General features: G+C 40.6%; 1 protein-coding gene across 1 annotated transcript in view; it reads left to right on the plus strand.

Annotated features, from left to right (window-relative positions):
• KIF1B (kinesin family member 1B) overlaps nucleotides 1–24,495 on the plus strand; it is a 141,267-nt gene that overhangs the window by 69,604 nt on the left and 47,168 nt on the right. The window contains 7 exon segments of the mRNA XM_035726999.1: nucleotides 441–526; nucleotides 4,240–4,318; nucleotides 4,817–4,883; nucleotides 4,885–4,924; nucleotides 5,709–5,792; nucleotides 6,278–6,458; nucleotides 6,588–6,660. Coding sequence (XP_035582892.1) covers nucleotides 441–526; nucleotides 4,240–4,318; nucleotides 4,817–4,883; nucleotides 4,885–4,924; nucleotides 5,709–5,792; nucleotides 6,278–6,458; nucleotides 6,588–6,660 — 610 coding nt within the window.

Genomic DNA, 24,495 nt, shown 5'->3' on the forward strand with positions numbered 1-24,495 from the left:
TGGGCATGGGAGCATCACATTTGAGAAAATCACACTTAAAGACAGTCTTCATATATCCAAGTTACTTTCTGATTGCTTTCTTAGATTTTGAAGAAATGGTTCTTTGAGTTAGATGTCTGGCCTTAAGGAATACCCCATCTTCCTTTTTTTGTATTAATAGACATATTATTTATGAATTACTGTCTGCCTCCAAAGTCGTCAGATGAGACAAAGTTCTTATTTGGGTGAATTCAACTTTACCTAACATGGGAACAGAACTTATTTTGAATGTGCTGTTTCCCTTAAATTCTCATGAATGATGGGAGAGACAGATTTTTCACATTTGTATTGCTAACACAGACAACAGTTTTTGCTTTGCATGCTTTACTTTCCAGTTCACAAGAGACTGATTTAATTGACATTTTGATATTGGTATTCTGATGTGCTTGTTGTTTTTCTAGAGAGGCCTTGTTGGCTGAGATGGGAGTGGCCATTCGGGAAGACGGAGGAACCCTGGGAGTTTTTTCACCTAAGAAGGTAGGAGCCTGTTGTGAAACTCAACCCAACAGAAGCACTTCCTGTTTGTCTTGGTCACTGAGGCACTTCCGGTCTCTCAGGCTGGCCCCTCCTCCTTCATTTTATCTTAAGATTTGTCTTAATTCAGACATTTCTGATTTCATCTTACAGTACAAGGGCAGCCTGTTTCTAAAATGCCTATTGTGTTTGCCGTTTACAAAATAAAACCTAAGGCAGTAAATCTAACTTTCGGTCATGATTCAGTATGTTTACTCATCTGCATTGTTTGCTTTCTCTTAAAATACCCAGCCTCTCACCTCACATACCTTGCTTCAGTTTGGCTACTCTTTCTGTGTAGATTTTCCCACAGATGCCAGCAGCCCTGATTTATAACTCTTTGGAAGCAATTTCAGCTATTCAGGTTTGTGTAGAAAAATACCACGCAAGTTTGTTTCTGTAGTTTGTGTTACAGACAACCATTATACTGAGTAAAGCAGTTCCTGTTCTCACCCTTCTAGCCTCCTCTGCTCCTTTCTTAGGTTTTTTTTTTTTTTTTAAATGACTCCAGTAGTACCCTCCCACTTACATAATCTTATAGTTGTTAGGTAGTAGATTCCTTGTAGCTAATTAGAAGAGTAAGGTAGGTTTTGGTTTTGGGGGTTTTTGTTTTTGTTTTGTTTTGTTTTACTAAGTTGCTTCCTAGTTATTCTTAGATATTGGAAAACTATTATCAAATTATTTTTGTGTGCTTCTTATATGACAATAATAGAACATATTTATTTATTTACAAAGCAGATATATTCGTGCCAGTAATAAATGGTTCTTCATTTCAGATGACCCCAGCTTGCCTATCAGAGACTTACACATGTTCTGCAGGGTCTGATGATGATCTCTCTAGGTTGGCATAGAATGGGCAGGGGGGGTTTCCATTTTTGTGTTTATGTGATAGGAAATATTCCTGGTTTTTGCTAGGATTCTTTAGGTTTGGTTTTTCTGTCAAGGTCACATAACTTTTTTTTAGGAATTCCATTGCATTATTATCAACAAAGAAGATTGTTTTAAAGACATTTTTGGTATACATTGTAGAACTGGAATAACAATAAGAGTATTTTGTGTGTGTATTGCCAACGGTCTGTGATTTTCAGTTTAATAGTGTTTCCTTCAGTAAGACATTATTTGTTGAGATAGCATACTTAGGATTGTGGAGATTTTAGCAGTTACGGGTTTGATCAGAGTTGTGCCTTTGTGTATATTGAAAGAGATTTACAACATCTTTGAGTGTTAAGAACTATATGGAAAATTTTTGTAACAACATTTGTAAAACTATGGCATTTAACACAAGTCATAAATAATTTAAATAAGTGTGATATAAACAGCACGGAATTCCACACTGAGATCTCTGTTTCCAAAGCATTTTCTTACTTTAATTTTATGCATCTTGTTTTAACTTTCTAGACTACCTCAGAAAGGAAGGGATACACCACTGGCTACATCCAGATTCAGTTTTAGAACCTGTTTCTGATATGTTAACTTGATTGTGGTAATCATTGCATGCACATTCGCCACCTTAAAAAAAAAAACAACATGTTGTACAACCTAAATGTATACAATTTTTACTTAGTCAATCATACCTCCATAAAACTGGGTCGGGGGGAAATACTTTTAAGCAAGGGGCAAACAGGCAAAACCTGTTTCCAGGATCCCCTTTTTCTAAGGCCAGTGTCCTAATGGGCTTTAAAGAACACAGCCCACAGAGGGCCTTGACTTTCTCAAACCAGCAGAGCTCTAGACTACAGAGGCAGATGCTGATGTAGAGCTTTTTCTAATTTCTGTTTAATCATCTTTCTCTTCCCTGTTCTTAACCCTCTCATCTGATTCTTCTTTCATTTTTCCACATTTGCTGGCACTGTCTTGAGTAGATTTTGACCCCAAGACCATGTGACTTATTTTTGGATTCCAGTGGGGTATTTTCACCAAAGAAGGTTGGGTTTTCAAAGATTTTAGAAATATTAGAGATAGATGAAGAGGATTTTTACAAGATGTGTACATTGTTGAATGTCAGTGATTTTGATTTCTTCTTTAATGTAAAGACTAATAAACTAAAGACAATAGCTGAGACCGTGGAAGAGGTGATAAAAATTATAGAGGGAAATGCCAGGGATGTGGGGACTTTTTTTTTTTTTTTTTAAAGATTTATTTATTTTAGGGGGAGGAGGGGCAGAGGGAGAAGGTGAGAGATCTCAGGCAGACTCCAGAGTGCAGAGCCCAGTGTGGGGCTTGATCCCACAACCCTGAGATCATGACCCGAGCCAAAACCAAGAGTCAGATGCTCAACTGACTGTGCCACCCAGTCCCCCATTTTTAAAGCAGTTTTATAGGGGCACCTGGGTGGCTCAGTGGGTTAAGTTCTGCCTTTGGGCTCAGGTCATGATCTCAGGATCCTGGGATCGAGCCCCACTTTGGGTTCCCTGCTTGCCAGGGAGTCTGTTTTCGCCCTCTCCCTCTGTGCCTCTCCCCCTGTGCCTCTCCCCCTGCTTGTGCTCTCTCTATCGCTCGCTCGCTCTCTTTTCTCGCTCATGAATAAATGAAATCTTGAAAGAAAAACCCATTTTTATAAAGTAAATGAAAAGTTAAGTATTTTCTGGAGATTGTAGGAAGGGAAGATAATTTTCCCTCTACCTGTTTGAGTTCTTGGCTGAGAGCCCAGTAATAAAAGGTTAATAAGAGAAAAACAAAAATAAACGTATTAACATGTCTGCCTCAGGTATGTTTGGGAGCTACCCAAGGGAGAGTGAGTGACTCCCCAAGGTGGCTTAGAGTTCAGACTTAAATACCATCCTAGTAGGAAAAGGGGAGTGGGGATGTAGGCCTCTCAGGAGGGAATAAATGAGTTTCAGGAAAGATGAAGGGGCCCTTGGAAGAATAGATGGAAGGTGTGATCGTTTGTGACAAAGTCTATGTGAGTGTGGTGTCGACTTCTGGTTCCCTTTCCTGGGATTCAAGTCCTTCCTTCCTGGTTGAGGGACTCCGAGGGGACATGGCGGCCGAGGCCATTTGGGAGGACCTGTCTTCAGGCAGGAGAGGGGGTTCGAAGGAAGCTTCTCCCTGCATTTGCTGTTTTTCAGGTGCCTTCAGCTCAAAATAATCAATACGTAAAGTGGCATATTTTGGGATAGCATATTTTGTCACCCTTCAAGATTTTTGTCCAGATAGTTACAAGAATTATGGTGAACCCATCCAGGCACTCGTCCTCTCCTTGTTTTTCTGTTGTATTCTTCACGCTTTGACCTTATCAAGAATTGGATCTTGTTCTTTATCCCTGAACTCATGTTTTATTTTTTATTTTTTTTAAAGATTTTATTTATTTATTCATGAGAGACAGAGAGAGAGAGAGGGAGGCAGAGGGAGAAGCAGGCTCCCTGCTCAGCAGGGAGCCCGACGCGGGGCTCGATCCCAGGACCCCTGGGACCATGACCCGAGCCGAAGGCAGACGCTTAACCATCTGAGCCACCCGGGCGCCCTGAACTCATGTTTTAAATAGAATGTATTAGTGCAGTTTGAGAAGGCCTGAAGAGAGTGTTTTCTTTTTGTATGGAATTGCAGCTGGAACTAGGAATAAAAGACATTCCTCTTCTAGGAACTGTGGGTAATCCAGGAAGCCATTGGCCTCCTGTAGGTCACTGTTATTGTCACTGCCCACCCAGTGGTACTTGCTCCAAATTGATCATCTGTACCCTTTTTCAGACCCACATCTTGTTAACCTCAATGAGGACCCACTAATGTCTGAATGCCTGCTTTATTACATCAAAGATGGAATTACAAGGTATATTTGTTTCTTTTGGTCATTTACTGTTTTCTGTTCTCGTAAATGAATAACTAAAGAGATGTTATTTGTTGAAAAATTGTTGTAATGACTTGCTGTTTTTTGTGTCTGAAATAGTTACAAACTATCCTGTCTTCCCAAATTATGTAAGTGCTTTAGCCATCTGAACCAGTTAACATGTAGTTTTCCCTAAAAACCCTAAGTAAAAATTTTCTTTTTCTAACTTCTTATATGAATTCATTAGGGAGATTAGTTCACTCGTGTCTTTTTATAAAGCTGAGTGAGTTACATCGATGTATCCTTGCTCCTTGGTTTCTTATTCTAATGTAGGGAGGTTGGTCATATGTGAAAATAAAATTTGCAGTTGAAAGCCTCTGATAAAAAGAAGCGATACCTTTTTGTGCATACCAAAGAATATTCTTTGGGAGAAAGAGGTTCATTGTTTTCAGTGCTTTTTGTGTCTGAATTTCCCTGGGAAACACTTTCTCTTGTGTTCAGGGTTGGCCAAGCAGATGCTGAACGGCGCCAGGACATCGTGCTGAGTGGGGCTCACATTCAAGAAGAGGCATTGTATCTTCCGGAGCGAGAGAAACAACAGTGGGGACGGTGAGAGTTCCTGGCATAGCTTTTCCAACAACCTTTTCATTCTGTATTACTAGAAATCGCCAGGGCTTGCTATTCCCTGTCTCTCTCAGTGATACTTTCTTGTACAATCTAATATTTGGGAAAATGGAGAAACCTGGCCTGCTTACAAATGCAGGACGGACATAGCTGTTTTACATGAAAATAGCCTGGACAAAAGGAGCCCTTTTGTAACTGCCAAGACTGAGCAGGACATAGGCAATTAGGCTTGGTCTTGAATGTTAATTATTTATAGACAAGTACGAAAAGAACAAATATCCTGGGTAGTGGGAGATTTGAAGGACCCCTAATCTTAACCCAGAACGTATTTTTTCTAGAAGGGAAGAAAAAGTCGGTCTTGATTTTTGTCTGGGTTACTAACAGAACAATAATCTAATGGTATTTTTGTGCTAAATGACTCATTCCTTTAATCAAAATATTTAGCTGCTTTTGATCTTATGTTTCTGGTTTAGTACCTATATCTTACACTTAAGATTTCTGATGGTTTTCAGTTTTATGGACTGAACTGTTACATATCACCAAAAACGACCATTTCCCATCTTCTTTTGAGGTTTGTCACATTCATTTAAATGTTTCTCTTAGCCACACCCCTGGTTTTGATACCCTAAAATGAACTATTATATAAATGCTCTGCCGCTTGGCTGATTGCAGGAATGTATTCTAGTTACCCTGAGTCTTCACAGTCATCTTCTTTCCATTGTTTTATTCCAGTGGTTTGTGATGCTAATACTAGTTTTGTTCTTCTTAGTTATTGTGACCCTAGAGCCCTGTGAACGCTCAGAAACCTACGTAAATGGCAAGAGGGTGGCCCAGCCTGTTCAGCTGCGCTCAGGTGAGACTGGGAAAGTTGTTTTGTTTTTTTGAAGTCCTTTGCTTTTTTCCTTTTTTTAAAGATTTTTTTCATTTATTTGAGAAAGAGTGCACGCAAGTTGGGGGGAGGGGGCAGAGGAAGAGGGAGGAAGCAGACTCCCCGCTGAGCAGGGAGCCCCACTTGGGGCTCAGTCTCAGGATCCTGAGATCATGACCTGGGCCAAAATCAAGAGTTGGATGCTTAACCAACTGAGCCACCACCCAGGCGCCCCTGAGACTGGGAAAGGTTTGAAGTCTTCAGTAAAGAACACGTGGTTTGTGTGAGCAACTCTTAATTTTTGACTCTTTGTTAAAGACTGAAGTATGATAGCGTTAGGATTTCTGTTCTTGTAAAACTCCAAAAGCTGTCTTTTTGCCTTAGGGAAAGGGAGGGAGAGTGAGGTTATTAACTTAGATAGGTATACCTTTAAAAAATGGCTTCTTAACTCTGTTTCTGTTTTGTGCTAGGAAACCGTATCATCATGGGTAAAAACCATGTGTTTCGTTTCAACCACCCGGAGCAAGCACGGGCAGAGCGGGAGAAGACTCCTTCTGCTGAGACCCCCTCTGAGCCTGTGGACTGGACATTTGCCCAGAGAGAACTTCTGGAAAAACAAGGGATTGATATGAAGCAGGAGATGGAGAAAAGGTAATGCACAAATATGATATGGCCCCCATGACTATCACTTCTTTTAAACATGCAGTATATAGTGCTCATGAAACAGCCCAGTGATTTCACAGTTTGTTCTTTCCTCCCTTGTTTTTCTTTTCCTTCTAGACTACAGGAGATGGAGATCCTATACAAAAAGGAGAAGGAAGAAGCAGATCTTCTCTTGGAGCAGCAGAGACTGGTAGGAGTCCATCCTGAATCCTCTGTTAGGAAAAGGGCAGCTTGCTCTCATACCTTCCCTGTTCCACAGATGAGCACTTGCCCAGTTGCTTGTCCAGCTCTCACTGATACCATATGCTCTTCTCTCATTTACTTAATGGAGAATGAACTTACATCTCCTGGTAGCCTTAGCTTGAAAAAGTGTCCATAAAGGTACAGTTTTGGGCCTTTTATGTCTTAAAGTTAAATCTTTAGTTCTAGCAAAACCAAGTGCTTTTTGAGGAGCTAGTGGGAGCTTTTCTGGTAGGCTTTACCTCTTGATGGTGGTTTTTGAGTATGCTGCAGTGGTGATTCTTTTAATGATAAATATATTGAATATTGAATTTAGTGAGTGTTTGCCTTGGTTTTGTTTCTGATCACCTGATAGTACTAATTCTCTGCTCTTGGGCTGACTTGGGGATTGTTCTTGTGCTGGGCAGACTTTTTTTTTCTTTTTCTTTTTTAGTTAAACTGTGTCTAAAAGTGTTGCTACACAGTTGCATGTGTTAATCCTTTTCTGTTCCCCTGCATGGAGTCTGAATTCTCAATAAGGGTCTCCGTGGCCTGTGGGATGACAGTGGAAGCAGGGCTACACAGCAGCTCAGATAGTAGAAGGAAGCCTGGTTTCTCCGGTTGAGAAAGATTTGGGTGAGCCGCTGAAAAGTTGGTTTGAGGCTGCAGCTTATAATTCTAATGGATTTAGCATTTTATGATGTAAATTGATTCTCTAAGTTTGATAGAAACTGAATCTCATGAATAAATAAGTTGACCCATTAGTTAGATTTTCATTTTTAAAGCCATCCAGCTTTGGTTAACAAAGCCCTGGTCATAAAAAGCTTCTTCTTGGCATTCATTTGATATGTAAGGAAAAGGTATAATAAACCTTTGGGTACTGTGGATACAATTTAGGATATTTTAAGACCCATAGACTTCTTTTAAGATAAGGAGAAAGCTGGGATACTGGTTTCTTCCCTTAGCATAAAACATAGCATCTAAAATAGTGTGTGTAAACTGCAGCCTTCTGGTCATGCTCTGCTTTGGAGAAGAGGCTGGTGCTAAATGGGCCAGAAATGCCAAAAGCAGCCTCTTCCAGGGTCACTCATTTCTTAGGCCTGGCAGTGGGTTAAACCAGTTAGTTTGTTGTCTTAGAAACTCTAGTGAAGTCCAAGAAAGAATAAATCAAGTATTTGGGGCAAGACAATAGCAGTGTTCAAATCCCTTTATGAGGCCTAGTTGACATTTAGTTTTTAATGAAAACAGAAGGATTTGGCTACAGTGTGATTAGGAGCTTGAAAAGTGTGACACATGAGGAGCCTTTATCTTAATAATGTATAATCTAATAACATGCCTCTGATGGTCTGTGACAGATCAATGAGGACAGGTATCATTAAGCTGTATGTATCATTAACAGTAGTGCCTTGTATTTGTATAGTGCTTTATAATTTACAGGGAGCTTTAACAGCCATCATTTTTTTTTAATTCCCAAAACAGCCCTCCTTGATAGGTGTGTATGTAAATAAAAGAGTAATATTACCTCCAATTTATAGTTGAGGAAACCAAGGCTGAAAATGCTGTCTTGCTCACTCTTAAACATCTGTTAAGTCATGGGTCTGAAGCTTAATCTTGGGGCTTCTGAATTGCTTCAGTATTCTTTCTGTTCAGTAAGAGCAGTGCTTCTTCACCAGCTGGGAGTCCTGTTAAAATGCAGATGCTGATTCAGTAGGCCTGGGGTGGGACCTGAGAGTCTTCATTTCTAACAAGTTCCCAGGTGATGCCAGCACTGCTCACCAAGACCAGCCTTTGAGTAACCAGGTGAGAAAGAATGATGATGGCTGGTGCTCTCCATAACCAAGAGCTGATGATCATTCTTTGCTCTGAAATAAAGATGATGACCATCAAATAAAGAGAAAGTAAATGTCCCTAAGACATACTTAGTTTCCAGGGGACATACTTAGCCTGCAAGGGATCAGGTTCTGGTTGTCATATGTTCTGTGTATCTGAAAGCAAGCTAGGATTTTCAAGAGCAGCTACTTAAAGCAAGAAGGTTGCTTCCTCCCCCCTAGGTCCAACTGTCTATTCCACTCAGATTTCTTGTCCTCCAGAGGAATTGATTTCTTTTTTTTTTTTAAAGATTTTATTTATTTATTTGAGAGGGAGAGAATGAGAGATAGAGAGTACGAGAGGGAGGAGAGTCAGAGGAGAAGCAGACTCCCCGCTGAGCGGGGAGCCCGATGCGGGACTCGATCCCAGGACTCCAGGATCATGACCTGAGCCGAAGGCAGTCGCTTAACCAACTGAGCCACCCAGGCACCCCAGAGGAATTGATTTCTAATGCCTTAGCCTGAAGAATATTTAGCAGTAACAATACTGAATGGAAGATGTATTTTTATGACCCTGTATTGGTCAGCCAACAGATACATTTTGAATGCACCCTATGAATAAACACTGAGAGGATATAAAGGAATAATTATTCAGTAAATATGTATTTAATATATGTAATCATTTTTTGCATAATGACAACATTAAAAAACGGAATTCAGGCTTATGAGTTTTCTATTATGATAGTTCCCCAGATGCGTCATATAGTTGCAGTGCTGAACCTTCTCTTCTAGTTAGTGCTGTATTGCACACCTGGTCCTTTCTGTGCTTGCTTTTTCACCTATGTCTTTTAGGTATCTTCTTTCTTCTTTCTGCACAAGCTTCTTGCACAGTCTCTTCAGGAGGCCTTTGCTTTGGGATTTAATGAAAACAGAAGCATCATTTAGTGACACGAATTGGCCAGACCTGAGTAGTAGTTTTTCCAACTCTGTAATAAGTGAATCTAAATATCTTTAAATCTTTTTGACATGAGATAGGGTGTACATCTTGGCACATAAACTTTGCCTACGGAATTTTAGTATCATGGTCAGTATGTGATATGGGGGCTGTAAGGAGAACATACTCTACAAAGACAATATGGTAGTATTTTATTTTATTTTATCTTATTTATGGGGGGGTTAGGGAGGGGCAGAAGGAGAGAGAGAGAATCTTAAGCATCCTCCACTCCTAGCACAGATCCCAATGTGGGGCTTGATCTCACGACCTAAGCCAAAATCAAGAGTTGGATGCTTATCTGACTGAGCCACCCAGGTGCCCCCAATGTGATAGTATTTTAAAAAGAATGAAAATTATGGCCACTTAGTTTAATTTGAGTTCCTTTGGATTTATGTAAACATTCTTATTTATTTATGTTTTATTTTAGAGTTTAAAGACCTAATCTCTGCCTCTCAAGCGTGATATTATGAAAGCAGTGATTAGAATATTTGTTATTTCGTAGATTAGGTAGTATTCATTTCATCCTTGAGCAATCTTGAAAAGAAAAGAAGCTGGGGGTGGGGGGATAGAGTGATAGTTGTCAGTTACATGGGAACAGTCAGAGTATATTATGTTCTATAAAATTTAGTTTATACATACTGGCAGGAAGACCTTTTTTAGGAGTCAGACATATTTTTTTCCTCTAATGTTTATTAATGTCCTCTTTTATCACTCAGATGAGACATCTGAGGTTTAAACTAAAAATGAAAAAAATTAGTATAGAGTCTATAAATTTAACTCTGCTTTTTGTTAAATTTTCAAATAGGTAGGGCTATAAATGGGTTTAGTACCCATTTATAGACCAACAGAAATAATACAAATCAGCACCTCCAAATTCAGGACCAAATTATTGTCATTATTGTTAAAAGTTATTTTTAGAAATAACTGTACATAGGCATCTTTGGCCTAGAAAGCAAGATACTGTTTACTAGAGATAATTTTGGTAATCACAGCCAAGTAAAAGAGAGTATAAGATTTTTTTTTTTTTAACTAGACTGTCCTGAACTACTCTTCTAAGTGAATAGTTTCTTTTCCAAGGAACTTTTATTTCCTGAATAGAAATTCTTCCTTAAGCCTTCCTTAATTCATAGGGAATTCTAAATCTAACATTGTTTTTGTGTAGATCCAACATTGCTTGCATGTCATAAAGATGTGCTTGTGTTATTAAGAACGATTGATTATTATCCAGGTAGCCCTTGAAGACTAGTTAGTTGGGCAGTCAGGCTGTGGTTTTGTTTTGTTTTAAGATTTATTTATCTGAGAGAAAGCAAGAGAGCAGCAGAGGGAGAGGGAAAAGCAGACTGCGTGCTCTGAGTGGGGAGCCCGACTCAGGCCTCAATCCCAGGACCCTGAGCGAAGCAGAAGCTTAACCGACCGAGCCGCCCAGGCACCCCTGGGCTGCTGTTTTACTTGGGCCTAAAACAGAAGTAAACAGCAGCCTGACTGCCCATCTAAAGTTTTTGAAAATGAGGTAAAGTGCAAACATAGCTGGGAAGACAGAATTAGAGACAGCATTTTAAAGTGGATCTATTTTACCTAAGCAGAATATAATCTTTCTGTTTTATGTGCTTATAGGTAGAGTTGTCACTTAAAGTGATACTCCTCAAATAGCTAGAAATGCCATGGGTTTTCATAGATAGAAAACATCTTTAGGTCATATTTATTAACATATTACTTGGGGAATTTTAAATGATGTTTAATGAAAGTATATTTGCCTAGCTTAATTTATGTTCTGGAAACTTCTTAAAATTTTGGAGGTGAAGTGTTTATTGGTTTAAGTGTGTGAAAACAAAAAAGCAGACCCACTATGAGGATCCTTTTTTTATGCTTCCTTGTTCTATGGGTAACAAATGTTAGTTGTACAAATGTAGCACATCATTTAGCATGACAGGAAAATAGTAAATCCAGTATATGCTCATGAAAGGACTAGTTTCAAAACTCACCTGTCTTCTAGAGAAAAGTTTGGTTGATAAGAACCCCATGTGGTCTGCTGATAGGGATTCATTTTTAACATCATCCCTGTTTGACTGCTTCTTTTTCTACCTTCTCCTCTTCTAACTTTTTTCTAGGGCTGCTCTTTTAGTAAAGCTAAACAAAACGTGGCATCCTACAGCCTTACTAACCTTTGTTAATCCGCCTGCTCGTCACAATCTTGTATGGCATCTGTGCTCACTCATGGGGGGAAAGAGTTTCTGGAAGAAGCAACAGCAATATCCAAGGCAAATGTGGGACATGGCTGCATGGGGTGTTAGCATGTGTGGGGGCGTAGGTTTTACTGCATTTCCGCAGGATGGTGGAGGTGTTACTTCACAGCATTTTGTTAATAACTTCACATGACCTTAGAGGGAAAGGTCACCGTATCAATCCTCCTAAGAAATTGGATTGCAGATTTCATCACTTAAGCCAGAAAGTGGGAATTCGCATTGGTGTTACTAAACAAGCAAATCTTTATATTAATGACCTATATATACATAAGTCTTAATAAACTTACACACCACTTAGGGGGGTTTTTTGTTTTATCTTTTTTTTTTAAGTTTTATTTACTTATTTTTGGTTTTGGTTTTAAATTGGTTAAGGCTTTTTTACTTGTTTTTTTTCTTCGATTTGATTTTCCTTTTTTACATTTAATTTTGGTTATTTTGGGGCCATTTTTTGATTTTGTTTTTCCAAAGGACGCGGATTCTGATAGCGGGGACGATTCTGACAAGAGGTCCCTGCGAAGAGAGCTGGAAACTGATTACTTCTCTGAGAGAAAAAGCTACCTCCCAGCAAGTTGCAAACCATTGTTAAAAAGTGTGGCCTCCCTAGCAGTGGGAAGAAACGAGAGCCAATTAAAATGTATCAAATCCCCCAAAGAATGCGCCTGTGTAAAGATTCCAAGTGGTCACCATCTCAGATCTTAAGATTCAGGCTGTAAAAGAGATATGCTATGAGGTTGCGCTCAACGATTTTAGGCACAGTCGGCAGAGATTGAAGCCTTGGCCATTGTTAAGATGAAAGAGCTTTGTGCGATGTATGGAAGAAAGATCCCAATGAGCGGGGACTCCTGGAGGGCAGTGGCCAGGGATGTGTGGGACACTGTCGGGTGTAGGGGATGAGAAGATCGAAGACGTGATGGCCAGTGGTAAAGGCGGGACTGATGTAGACGACCTCAAGGTTCACATTGACAAACTGGAAGATATTTTGCAAGAAGTAAAAAAGCAAAATAACATGAAAGATGAGGAAATAAAAGTCCTAAGAAACAAAATGCTTAAAATGGAGAAAGTCTTGCCCCTGATTGGATCTCAGGAACAGAAAAGCCAAGGAAACCACAGAGCAAAGGAGCCTGTTGGTGCTGGTGTCAGTAGCAAGTCTGAAATGACGGAAGCAGAGGGGACAGTGGAGAACTTGGAAAGAGGAGCGCGTTTCCCAGCTGATGAATGGGGATCCCGCTTTTAGACGCGGACGTCTGCGCTGGATGAGGCAAGAGCAAATCCCGCTTTAAGAATCTGCAACAGCAGGTGATAGCAAAGCAGCTGCGTAGCAGAACGTACCTCATAGGTTCATCCCTCCTGAGAACCGCAAAGCCCCGGTTCCCCTTTAAGAGCAACCCTAAACACAGAAACTCCTGGAGCCCTGGGACTCATATCATCATAACAGAAGATGAGGTCATAGAGCTTAGAATCCCAAAAGATGAAGACGGAAGGAAAGGAAATAAAGAGGAGAGCAAGAAAAGGGGGTAGAGCACCTTCTAAGGATCCCCAGTTACCATGGGGCTCTCAGGGCACACGAAGTCAAGATCACATCCAAGTTAGCAAGCAGCATGTTAACACCCAACAACAGCCACCTCAGTTACGCTGGAGAAGCAATTCTCTTAATAATGGCCAACCGAAAAGTACGCGCTGCCAGGCATCTGCCTCCTCAGAATCATTAAATTCCCACAGTGGTCACCCCACTGCCGATCTGCAGACTTTCCAGGCGAAGCGCCATATTCACCAACACCGTCAGTCTTACTGTAATTACAACACTGGAGGTCAGTTAGAGGGCAATGCAGCCAGTTCCTTTCAGAAGCAGACGGACAAGCCCAACCACTGTAGCCAGTTTGTGACACCTCCAAGGATGAGGCGCCAGTTTTCGGCACCTAATCTCAAAGCTGGTCGAGAAACCACAGTATAAATTACTGGACAAACTTGAAATCTTGGTGGAGGAAACAGGCAATGTTAGCTCATGATTTGAGTTGGTTCTAGCCTTGGCCTTGAGTTTCTACTCTTTCCATTATGGTTTTAATGTTGCGTTCCTACAAATCTTAACTGATTTTAATATTGTTAAAACATAAAACACTGGTAGTTCAACACCTCCCTTTTGTTTGTATGCCACAAATGGGCAGTTTCTGGAATTTGGACAAAACACTGAGACCTCCCTTATTTTTCTGAGACTTGCCTCCTTTCTTGGTGCCTAGATAATACACTTACACAGACTGGTCTTGTTTTGGTGTAAGTTTGTTATGTTTTTATAATGCCTGTAAACTGATCTGACACCCAGAAAGCCCTGCCTCTTGGTTTATGCAGACATTCAAAGGGGGAATTTGATACACAGAATTTAAGTGTCTGTTATTTCCCCATAAATGTTAGACATTAGTTTAATAACATTCAACTTTGTGGACACAGCTCTGGATTTCTCATCCATGTCTGTTCCTGTCTTTAAAATATAATTGGAATTTTCATAAGCCAGAACTAAATGTCTTTGGACATAGTTTATAGTACACAGCTTTGCAACTTCCACAGAACTTCCCCATCTTCTTCTTCTACCATATTTTACATAGAACTGATTCAGTAGGTTTGTTTGTGTTTTTCTTTTGAATGTATCAGTATGTGTATGAAATTTGTCATAATACTGAAATCTTTAAATTGGCACCGTTTCTGGATTTGTTTGTAGTTTGCTTTTTGAAAGTTTAACATACCATTTCTCACACAGACACACACACAGGCGCGTGCGCGCACATACACACACACACACATTCACACTCTGAACCATTCACCAAAATCATGCCAACAGAAACGCCAACAAAACACTTGTATGGCGCTTTGAGCAGTGTGTGTAAGTTCACAGGGAGCTTATTTGGTGGAGAGGGAAAGGGTGGGACGTGGGGAGAAGGCCACAGTGTATGGCTCTGTGCTGTTTATTCTTAGTGGATGATGAGATCATGAAATAAGTTAACTTTGGTTGGATTGAGAATAAAGGAGATGATGTATAATAAACTATTCTTTGCGTGCAGTAGTAATGCTCACAGATGCTCAAGCAAGGAGAGAAGTCCTGATGAACATTAATTGTATCAATACCTCATTTTACCGTGTCGTGGTCTCAGTTTGCCTCACTGGAGAATCCACTAAAAAAAGATGGATATTAATGGGAAGAAAAGAATAGTTTTTCTACATCCTTCCTCATCTCTTGAACTATTCAGCAACTTTTTTAAGAGGCGGTGCGAAGAGCCAGAGATGTCTGGATACTGCCTGACTTCGTGATGACAACTCCTCTAAGTCATGGAGTCACCTGCCCAGCACTTGTCTTCCAGACGGTGTAGAATTGCAGCCATCATAGCAAGTAGCATTCAAGGAAGCTGTTAAAGATTGTGACTATGTGGTTTTCTTTTCCTTTGCGTGTGGGCTCTATGCCTTATTAGAACACATTATTTTTAATCATAGTATTTTTTTAATTTTTAATTTTTTTTTTTGCTTCTAAGAAAATGCTTTCTTAATGCACAGAAAGTTGCTTCTGATTAACTTTGGGGATATTTTTGCTTTCATAGCTAGAACGGTTCTCGTCTTCAGCTGAGGTATTATGGCAGATTAGACAGATTAGGCAGATTAGGGTGAATGATGTTTGTAATGGATAGACTTAAATTGAGACAATCTCCTGTACCATGTGGGTGAATGAACTCATTAGACTACTTCAGATCAGTCACTTCAGTGCGTCTTGTGTAAGCCTCAGTTCTTCTTTATGATTCATAGATATATTAATTGTTCCTTTCTTGCAAAAAAAAAATTCGTTTTCTATGACAGGTTTCCCCTGCTTTCCGAAAGAGAGTGTTTCTGTGAAACCTTTCATAAGCTGAAATGGTGTAAAGTGAAGAAGCCATTATTATTAATTTATATGGAAAAAATTTTTGAGGGTTCCCAGACTCAAAAAAATCACCTGTCTTAGGCTTTTCTGATACCTTATGACACATCTTGCTGACGGATGCGCAAAATAAATTGAGATAAAGCCCGGATGCTCACTGACACGGTTCAGAGCTCTGGTGGCTGAGGCTGACATGCTGTGTGTGTTTCCCAGGAAGGAGCTTGGTGGGGCCACTAGCTGCCTGGGATGTGTGTGCTACCTCTATACTGGCTCGCTGCAAACACACACAACACCACACACACCACACACACACACACACACACACACACACACACACACCCACACACACACACACACACACACACACGCACACACACACACACCCACACACACACACACAGTGCAGTTTTTTCATAAAAGCAAAAATCCTCTTTGGACTTCTTTCGGGTAGCAAAAAACAGGTACTAACGTGGGGTCTTTCATAGAAGCAAAGTGGCCTAACACACACTTTCGAGATGCAGGGGATACCTGTATTAAATATTAGTAATAATTAACTCCGCTTTCAACTCCATAGCAAAAGTGGGCTCTCATTTCCCTAACTTGAAATACCATAGGATAGCCATAATGTATTTTCATTTTTATGGTGGCCTTTTAATCTTATTATGAGCAGGTGCCTCCCTTTCCGGATAAACAACAGGAGTGAGTTTCTACTGGTGATCAGGTGACATTATAGAATGGCAAGTAATACAGCATTTGCATTTACAAATGTGGGTTGTGGTAAGCACTGTGCCCACACTGATATTCCAAAGAATTAGGTTTGTGTTTGTGCTTCATCCGCTGGTCTAGGTGCCCTCGAATTGCAAAAATGTTTAGATCTCTAAAGGAGCCCTTAATTTCAGATGACCAGAAAATGAACCAAGGTTTGATTGATTGCCACATATGTGCCCTCCTGCATTTCAGAGCAGATGCTTGTCTTAGAAGATAACTGGGCGAATGTGAATAAAAGGACTTCATTGACTTTTTTTTACTAAATAAGCTATTAGTGCCATGCTTTTGTGAGCTATTGGTATAGCTTATATTTTTTTGTTTTTAAATTTGACAGAATCTCTCCCTAAGCCTAAATACTACATGACCAAAGAGAAATGGTCATCATTAAACCGTTATTATATTACTGAAGTATTCATAGCTATTATAGAAAAATGGGGAAAGTATGCTGCTGAAATTATATGATCTGAAAATTAAGGAAATGTGAAGGAGTGTTAATTAATTAGTATAATTTTGTATGCCACAGTGGTATTCCCTAAAGAGTTAAAGATCTTCTGTTCATCTAATAAGTCTAAACCAAAGGGCTTTTCCTTTATTTTTCCCTCTAATTCTTTTTAGCACTTCAGATTCTTTGCTCCATTCACTGAAAATGCAATGACTGGGGATTGTTTATTCCATTGAAGTGACTTGAAGTGACCTCTTGTGCTTTAGGTGCAGGTTGATGCTGAAAATAAACACAACACAGCACAGAGTTTGCCACACTGATGTCTGCATTAAAGGCTGTCAGACTACAGGAAGTTACATAGATTTCCTCTGGTCAGCTGCTGGTACCCCTGTGCCTGACTGGTCCTTTGTAGACCTGCCTTAATGATCTGTTCAAAAGCCTGGGAGGAGGGAAGCTGCCATGGTGTGGAAAATGTCCCATAGTGAAGACCCCTTCTCAGATACAGTGTAGAGCCAACATTTGTCCTAAACTGTAGAGCCAGAGTCCACATTATGAGCAGTTTTCATAATTGTCCAGTTTATGTCATTTTCCCAAGATTTCAAAATCTGCTCTACATACTTAGTTTGAACCGCTCCAGGTTGTGAAATGTGTTGGTTTCCTGCCATCATTACTGTAAAAAGAAGTTGTGAATCTTGTTAATGAACTATGGATTTCTCCCCCAATTTCTAAAATAAAATGCATGAAGATTGTCTTTGAGTGTAAGATCTACCTTTGCAGAAAGGGAGAGTTAGTTTTTCATGTTAGAAAATGAGTCCTCGTTCAATAAAAGCTGAAACCATCTTTTAAGAGTGTGATTTCTCTCTTATGTGGGAAGAAGGAAAAGTGAAACAGGGTGGTGCTGTGATTAAGTCTGGTCTTGACTTTTGTTTATTCCTTTTTAATCGGAAGATGGTTGCAAACCAGATCTTTTTTTCTTAATGTATTTCTGCATGAACTTGATTCATTTAAAGCTTTTTGCTTCTGTTCCCTTTACTGTTTATCAAAATTCTATCTTAAAAGGGATCTTTAACCCCTACTTTATGCCACATTTTATTTAAATAAAAACTTGTCTAGTATAAGTTGAGTTTATCTTAGCTGTATTTTCGATCTTTTATCATACAATCTGAAAGTTTTTAAAATGAAATAGTATAGTTCCCTTCACATGGATAGAAACTGAATTTCTACAGAGCTTTCAGTAACTCCGTTTAGCTTCTCTTTTTACCCTTAATTGCTGCTCTTCTCCACCCAGAGTATTCGTGGTGTGCTGGAGGTGACACGGGATAAAGCAGAAGAGTTTTCTGGAGTGGGCCATCAATCTTAATGATCATTTGACATGACATTGTTTTTTATATTGAAAAATGATAGACACAATCCTGTATTTATGGAGTAGAATACAAAATCTACATGAGTCTCTTTTTTTCCCCTTTGAGTTTATGATATGAAATTTGGAACTTGAGAAAAATGTTATATGTGGATTGGTCTGCTTCAGGCCTTATACTCTGTCCCTCAGGGTACTTTGTATTTCTCTGCTAGTGGAGAAACTGGTGGAAAGTTTGCCAAGATCTGACTGACCATTTCTAGGGTGACACAGATGATTCCAATGTAGTACGAGGTGTGCAGTGATAGTCGTGTGCACAGGGGGAGAGTGAGGAAAGGTGTTTGAAGGAGGCCCTGAGCCAAGAGCAGAGTCCCAGAGTACAACTGGGAATTTATCCAAGTGAAGAATGGTAGGGGGAGAGAAGCAGCATGTCAGGTCCGGCGAACTGCGAGTATTTGCGAGTAACCCGCGGTGGTCAGCACAGCAGCTGTGTGCCAGGGAGAGGTAATAGACAAGGTCCACATCATGGCATGCTACGGAGTGTGGATTTCATCCTGAGTGTGATGGGAAGCTACCAAATGATTTTATACAGGGGGATCGCATGATTAGATTCACCTTTTAGTAATGGTTAAAGCTTGAGTTGGAAGGAGGCAAATTTAGAGCTCAGTGCCTCAGTTGGGAAGTTGCTGTATGGACTAAAAGAGAAACAATACTTTCCAAAGGCACGACAAAGGAGAGAGGAAAGTAGAATCAACAAATCAGTCTGTGGGTGGGATAAACCCTGTATGTTACGACTGGAAAGGTGATGAATGCTCTCACTTGGATCATGGTTGGAAAGTAAGAGACCAAGATGGCCCTGGGGGACTGGGAGAAAATAGGAGCCACTCAGGTCTAAGAATAGGTGGTTTGGGGATCTCTGGAGGGAGAGGTCTGACTGAGGCTTCGTCCTCACCGTGCCGCAGGTGGGGAGCAAGGTTAGGCGTTGACAAAGAACCGGGGCGTGGATACCTCCCTTCCGGCTATTGCTTGCTAATTATAATCTGCCATTAAAAGAGGGGAAGGCAATATTAGCAAAAGGAGCCAAGTCTCTAATGTCAAAAACAGACCCAACCAGAAACCCTAGAATGGTGACATTGATTTCACCTTAAATGCCACCTCCTCGGAGATGCTCCAGTGTGGCACTAGCATCTTTTCCTGAGAGTGCTCTTCCTACCTTGTCTCTTCGCTTCTGTCCTGGACCCTAAGCCACTGTCCGCATAGCAACCAGAATCATCTTGTGAAAACAAAAATCAGATCCTGTCAGTGGCCTCTGGTGGCTTCCCATTGTGCTTTAAACTCTAACCTTCTTACCATAGCCTACGGAGTGTTCCGTGTTCTGGCTGCTTGCCTGCCTCTCTGACTTCATCTCTTAACATTCCCACGCGGCAAGCACTTCAGACTTTTTGTTCCTTGAACATGCCAAGTGTGTCCCCACCTCTGGGCTTTTGCACTTCCCCAACACTCGAGTCCTTCCTCATCATGTGTGACTCCTCTTCAGACCGGCACTCGAAGGCACTTCTCCTGCCCCAGCCCACGCCAGGCCAGCTCTCACAGGTTAATAATGACAGCCTGTCTTTGTGCTTGTTTGGTTTCTTTCCATGGGAACATAAACTCACCTAGAATAAATGCCCTACCTATCCTGTTAGCTCCACCATTCCTCAGTACACATTATCCAGAGGGTGGTTCTGAAACTGATGTGCATCAGAGTTCCCTGGGGGCTCGTGAGAACAGAGATGGTTGAGCCCACCTCAAGAGTTTCTGATTCGGGAGGTCTGGGGTAGGGCCTGATCATTTGCATTTCTTTCTTTTTCTTTCTTTTCTTCTATTTTTTGTTTTTAGAGAGAGAGATGGGGGAGGGCAGGGGCAGAGGAGGGGAGAAGGAAAGAGAATCCTAAGCAGGCTCCACACCCAGTGCAGAGCTTGACTCGGGGCTTGATCCCATGACCCTGAGATCATAACCTGAGCTGAAATCAAGAGTTGGACACTTAACTGACTGAGCCACCCAGATACCCCATAATTTGCACTTCGGATAAATTCCCAGGTGATGCTGATGCTGCTGGACCAGCATCCACCTCTGAGAGCCACTCATCTAGAATGGGGGGTTGGCAAACCTTTTATGTAAAGGGCCAGAGAGTGAATATTTTAGGCTCTGTGGGTCCCATGGTCTCTGTTGCAGCTGCTCAGCTCCATTGTTATAGCTGAATAGCAGCAGTATGCAAAGGAATGGGTGTGGCTGTGTTCCAGTAAAAATTTTATTTACAAAAAATAGGCAGGGGACTAGATTCGTCACATAGGCTGTAGTTTGCCAACCCTGATTTAGAAGATAGTCACTTTGAGAACTTCCACTAGAAGCTTAGTGCATTTCTATGTATCTGATCTAGAAGACAGATAGGCACCAAATGCTGGTGATTCCATGGTGAATGGCAGATCTCTAGCCTTGGGAAGTTCACAGTTGTGGACAAGATAGCCATTAGATGAATAGTCACACCAGGAGATACAGGGTATATTTGTGACAAATGCTATGACGGAAAATGCTATGAGGTGCGCTGAAAGTTTACAGCCAGGAGACTCTGGGAATGAAAGGTGGCCTTTCCTTGCTCTCAGCTGATGACCTCCATTTTGCTGCACTGAGAAAAAGAATTGATCCTAAGAAAACTTTTCTGCCCACTTCTACTTTGTGCATCCATCACGCATCCTTCCCTCCTGATGATGGTTGGACTGGCCTTGCTCCTACCTTAGCCCCACCCATTTTCCCTGCATTTTATCCTCCATCACCTTCTCAAGAACTCACCATGCATTTACCCTTCTCTTGAACACCTCCATTCAAGCACAGCTTTGTTTTGCCACTTACAAAACACTCCCATGTTGTCTGAGAGCTGCCACCATTCCATTTCTCTGTTACTTTTTATAGAAACACTCCTTTAAAGAGTTTGCTCTATTATTTCCCACTCGCCCACCCCCATTATTTCTTTTTTACTGTTCTTCTGTTGTTTCTTTTCCCCATTCTTGCTTGAACTCACTCTAGTCACACTCTTGTTCCACATCACCACACTGAAGCCACTCTTCTCAGGCCCACCAAAGATCTCCACGATGACAGACCCAGTGGTGTTTTCTCAGTCCTCTGCCCTGACCTCAAGACGCTGACACACAACTATGACCTCACAGCCATATAGCTGACTGGCAGCCAGCTCAGGCCAAACATCCAAGAGCCATCCTCAGTTTCCCCCTTTTTTTCTCATACCCCATGACCACATCATCAGTAAGTTGTATTTCCTCTACCTGTAAAGCATAGCCCAACTCCATTCTCTTTTCACCACCTTTACTGCTGACACCCTGGGCCACCTACCACCATCTCCCTAGCACTGCTGTCCCCATGCTTTCCTCCACGGAGAGCAATGTTTTTAAAACATGTTCTAGGCCCATATTACTTCCCAGCTCTAAACTGCCCAGTGGCTTCCCTTAGAATGAAATCCACAGTCTTTACCATGTCCTGTAAGGCCGGACATAACCCACTCCCTGTCTGCCTCCCTCACAACTGCATCCCTGAGCCTTGTAGCTCCTCACTCCACTCACACAAGTTTTCTTGCTTTTCCTGAAAACACACCAGGCACCTTTTCCTCTCAAGACCATTGTACTTGTTGTTAGTTCTGTTTCGATTGGCATCATCACCATTGCCAAACACTCCCCCCGGAGATCTCTCAGCATGCCTGCTTAGATCTCTGATTAAATGTCCTTTCTGCAAACAGACCTTCCCTGAGCACCTAATCTAAAAGTTCCTCCTGTTCCTCTTGCCTCTGTATCAACCCCCATACCTACCAATCTTTATTTTCCTTCACAGTACTTCTTGCTACTGAACTCATGGTGTGTCTTGTGTCTGTTTACTATTGATCATCTCTCTCTCCCTCACCAGTGAGACTTTTGTCTTAACTGACCACTGTTCTCCTAACATCTGCATGTAGTAGACATGATAGTGGTTAAAAGAGCATGCCCTAGAATCCAGTTGCCTGAGTTCAAATCCCATATCCATGCTTACTAACTCTGATCTTTATAAAATTACTTAATTTCTTTAAGCCTTTTTCTTCTTCTTTAACATGAGGGTAACAGTAGTACCATCTTCATAGGGTTATTGGGAAGATTGAGATAACCTATACAAAATATTAAGAACAGTTCCTGGTGCAAACTAAACTTAAAAACAAGGATGGGCAGGAGAGGGAGAACATTCTAGAAGTGGGAACAGCACTGTAGTACCTTTATAAATATGGGGATATATCTAACTAGTTGGGACTTCTTATAAACACAAAAGGCTACTGATAAATATATTGTTATTTGATAGGTTTTCCATAATTATCCTAGTTTCCACTGTGGAATCAACAGAACAATAGTATTCAAATCTGTTTATCCATTTGTTGTAGGAAAATCCAATACTTCGAGTTTTTCTGATGACATACAAAATGTCCTTGTTGGAAGCTCATATACAGCCTGGTTTGGGGAAGAGGAGGGCCAGTTCAGGTTATAGTGTTGATAATTTGAACTGTCAACTGCTGATAGAAATTTTCCTGAGTCAAAATGCAGTTAAAATTCTAGGTCCATAGTGTTACAGGAGACCTTTTTATGTAAGCTTTACTACCACTAACGCATAACCAGAGCCTTTAAAGGGAAGGTCATCTTCATACCTTAACTGTCAGAATCTAAGGATTTTGTTTTATTGGTAGTTTGAGCAATAAAACTTGTAAACTGAGTCTTGAAGAAAGCTTCAAAAATAAGCTAGTCACTAAAAGCTAAAATTGGGGCACCTCAGTGGCTCAGTTGGTTAAGTGTTTGCCTTCGGCTCAGGTCATGATCCCAGGGTCCTGGGATCGAGTCCTGCATCGGGCTCCTGTGTCAGGCTCAGCAAGGAGTCTGCTTCTCTCTCTCCCTCTGCCCCTGCTCATCTTTCTCTTTCTGTCTTTCCCTCTGAAATAAATAAATAAAATCTTTTTTAAAAACTAAAATTATGTGATTCCACTTATATGGAATAGTTAAAATCATAGAAAGTAGAATGGTAGTTGCCAGGGGAGGGGAAAGGGAGCATGGAGAGTTAGTGTTTAATGGGTATGGAGTTTCAGTTTGCACGATGGAAAGAGTTTTGGGGGTGGACGGTGGTGGTGGTTGCCCAACGGTGTGAATGTATTTCACACCACTGAACTGTGCACTTGAAAATGGTTCAGATGGTAAATTTTATGTTACATGCGTTTTACTATAATAAAAAATTGGGGGAAAATGAAAAACAAGAAAAAATCCTCAAGATAAAATATTAACATTTTCCCACCTGAGGATTTTTAGGTAAATCAGCCATCTTTCTCTTTTTACTGAAAGGATCCCATAGAACATATAGGTTTTCTAAGGGAAAAAAAACTACCCCTTCCACAACCTTTTATTTTGAAATATTTCAAACATACCAAGAAGCTGAAAAGGTAGTATAATGAACCTTCATGTACCCATATTTGTGTATTTTTTCTGAATCATTTGAAAGTAAGTTGCAGGCATGATGCAGCTTACCCCTAAATATTGCCCTGTGTATATCCTAAAATCAGGGTATTCTCTTAATACCGTTAACCTATCCGAGAAATTTAGTACTGATTCAGGATTATATAATATACTGTCCATTTTCAAATTTTCCTAATTGTCTAAAAAATATAATGGTTACAAGTGTGTGTGCGTTTCTTAATCCCAGTTCGGAGCAAAGTTTGTGTTACATTTGGTTATGATGTTTCTTTTCTCTTTCATTACATAGGTATTTTTGAATAGGCTACATTTTGATTAGTCTGTTTATTTCCTCAAGATTAGATTTAGGTTAAGCATGTTTCATAAGAAAGCTGTCAGGGTGACATTGTGTACTTCTCTCATGTCACATTGGCAGACAAAATGTCCAATTGTCCTGTTATCAGTAATGTTAAAGTTTATAAATTATATGTGACATTCCCCAGCTCTTTCTCTGTCTTATTAACGTGTATCTAGGTTGGCACTTGGGATTGTGTGACTATTCTGTTCTCCATCCGCCTTTCACTCAGTTGTTTTAGCATTTATTAATGATTCTTGCCTGATTTAGTCATTACATCTGGGGCTTCAATGTAGTTTTTCTAATTGCCATTCCTCTGCATTTATTTATTAGCTGGCTTTTGTGGGGGAGCAAAGAAGGGCTTCTCCCTTTTTTCCCTCTTTTAGTAACACTGTGGAACTCCTGGAGTCCTTTTAATACCCAGTGTGCTATATCATGTTTCTGT

The sequence above is a fragment of the Zalophus californianus genome, chromosome 4 (genome assembly GCF_009762305.2).
Source record: "Zalophus californianus isolate mZalCal1 chromosome 4, mZalCal1.pri.v2, whole genome shotgun sequence".
In the NCBI taxonomy this organism is placed as follows: domain Eukaryota; kingdom Metazoa; phylum Chordata; class Mammalia; order Carnivora; family Otariidae; genus Zalophus; species Zalophus californianus.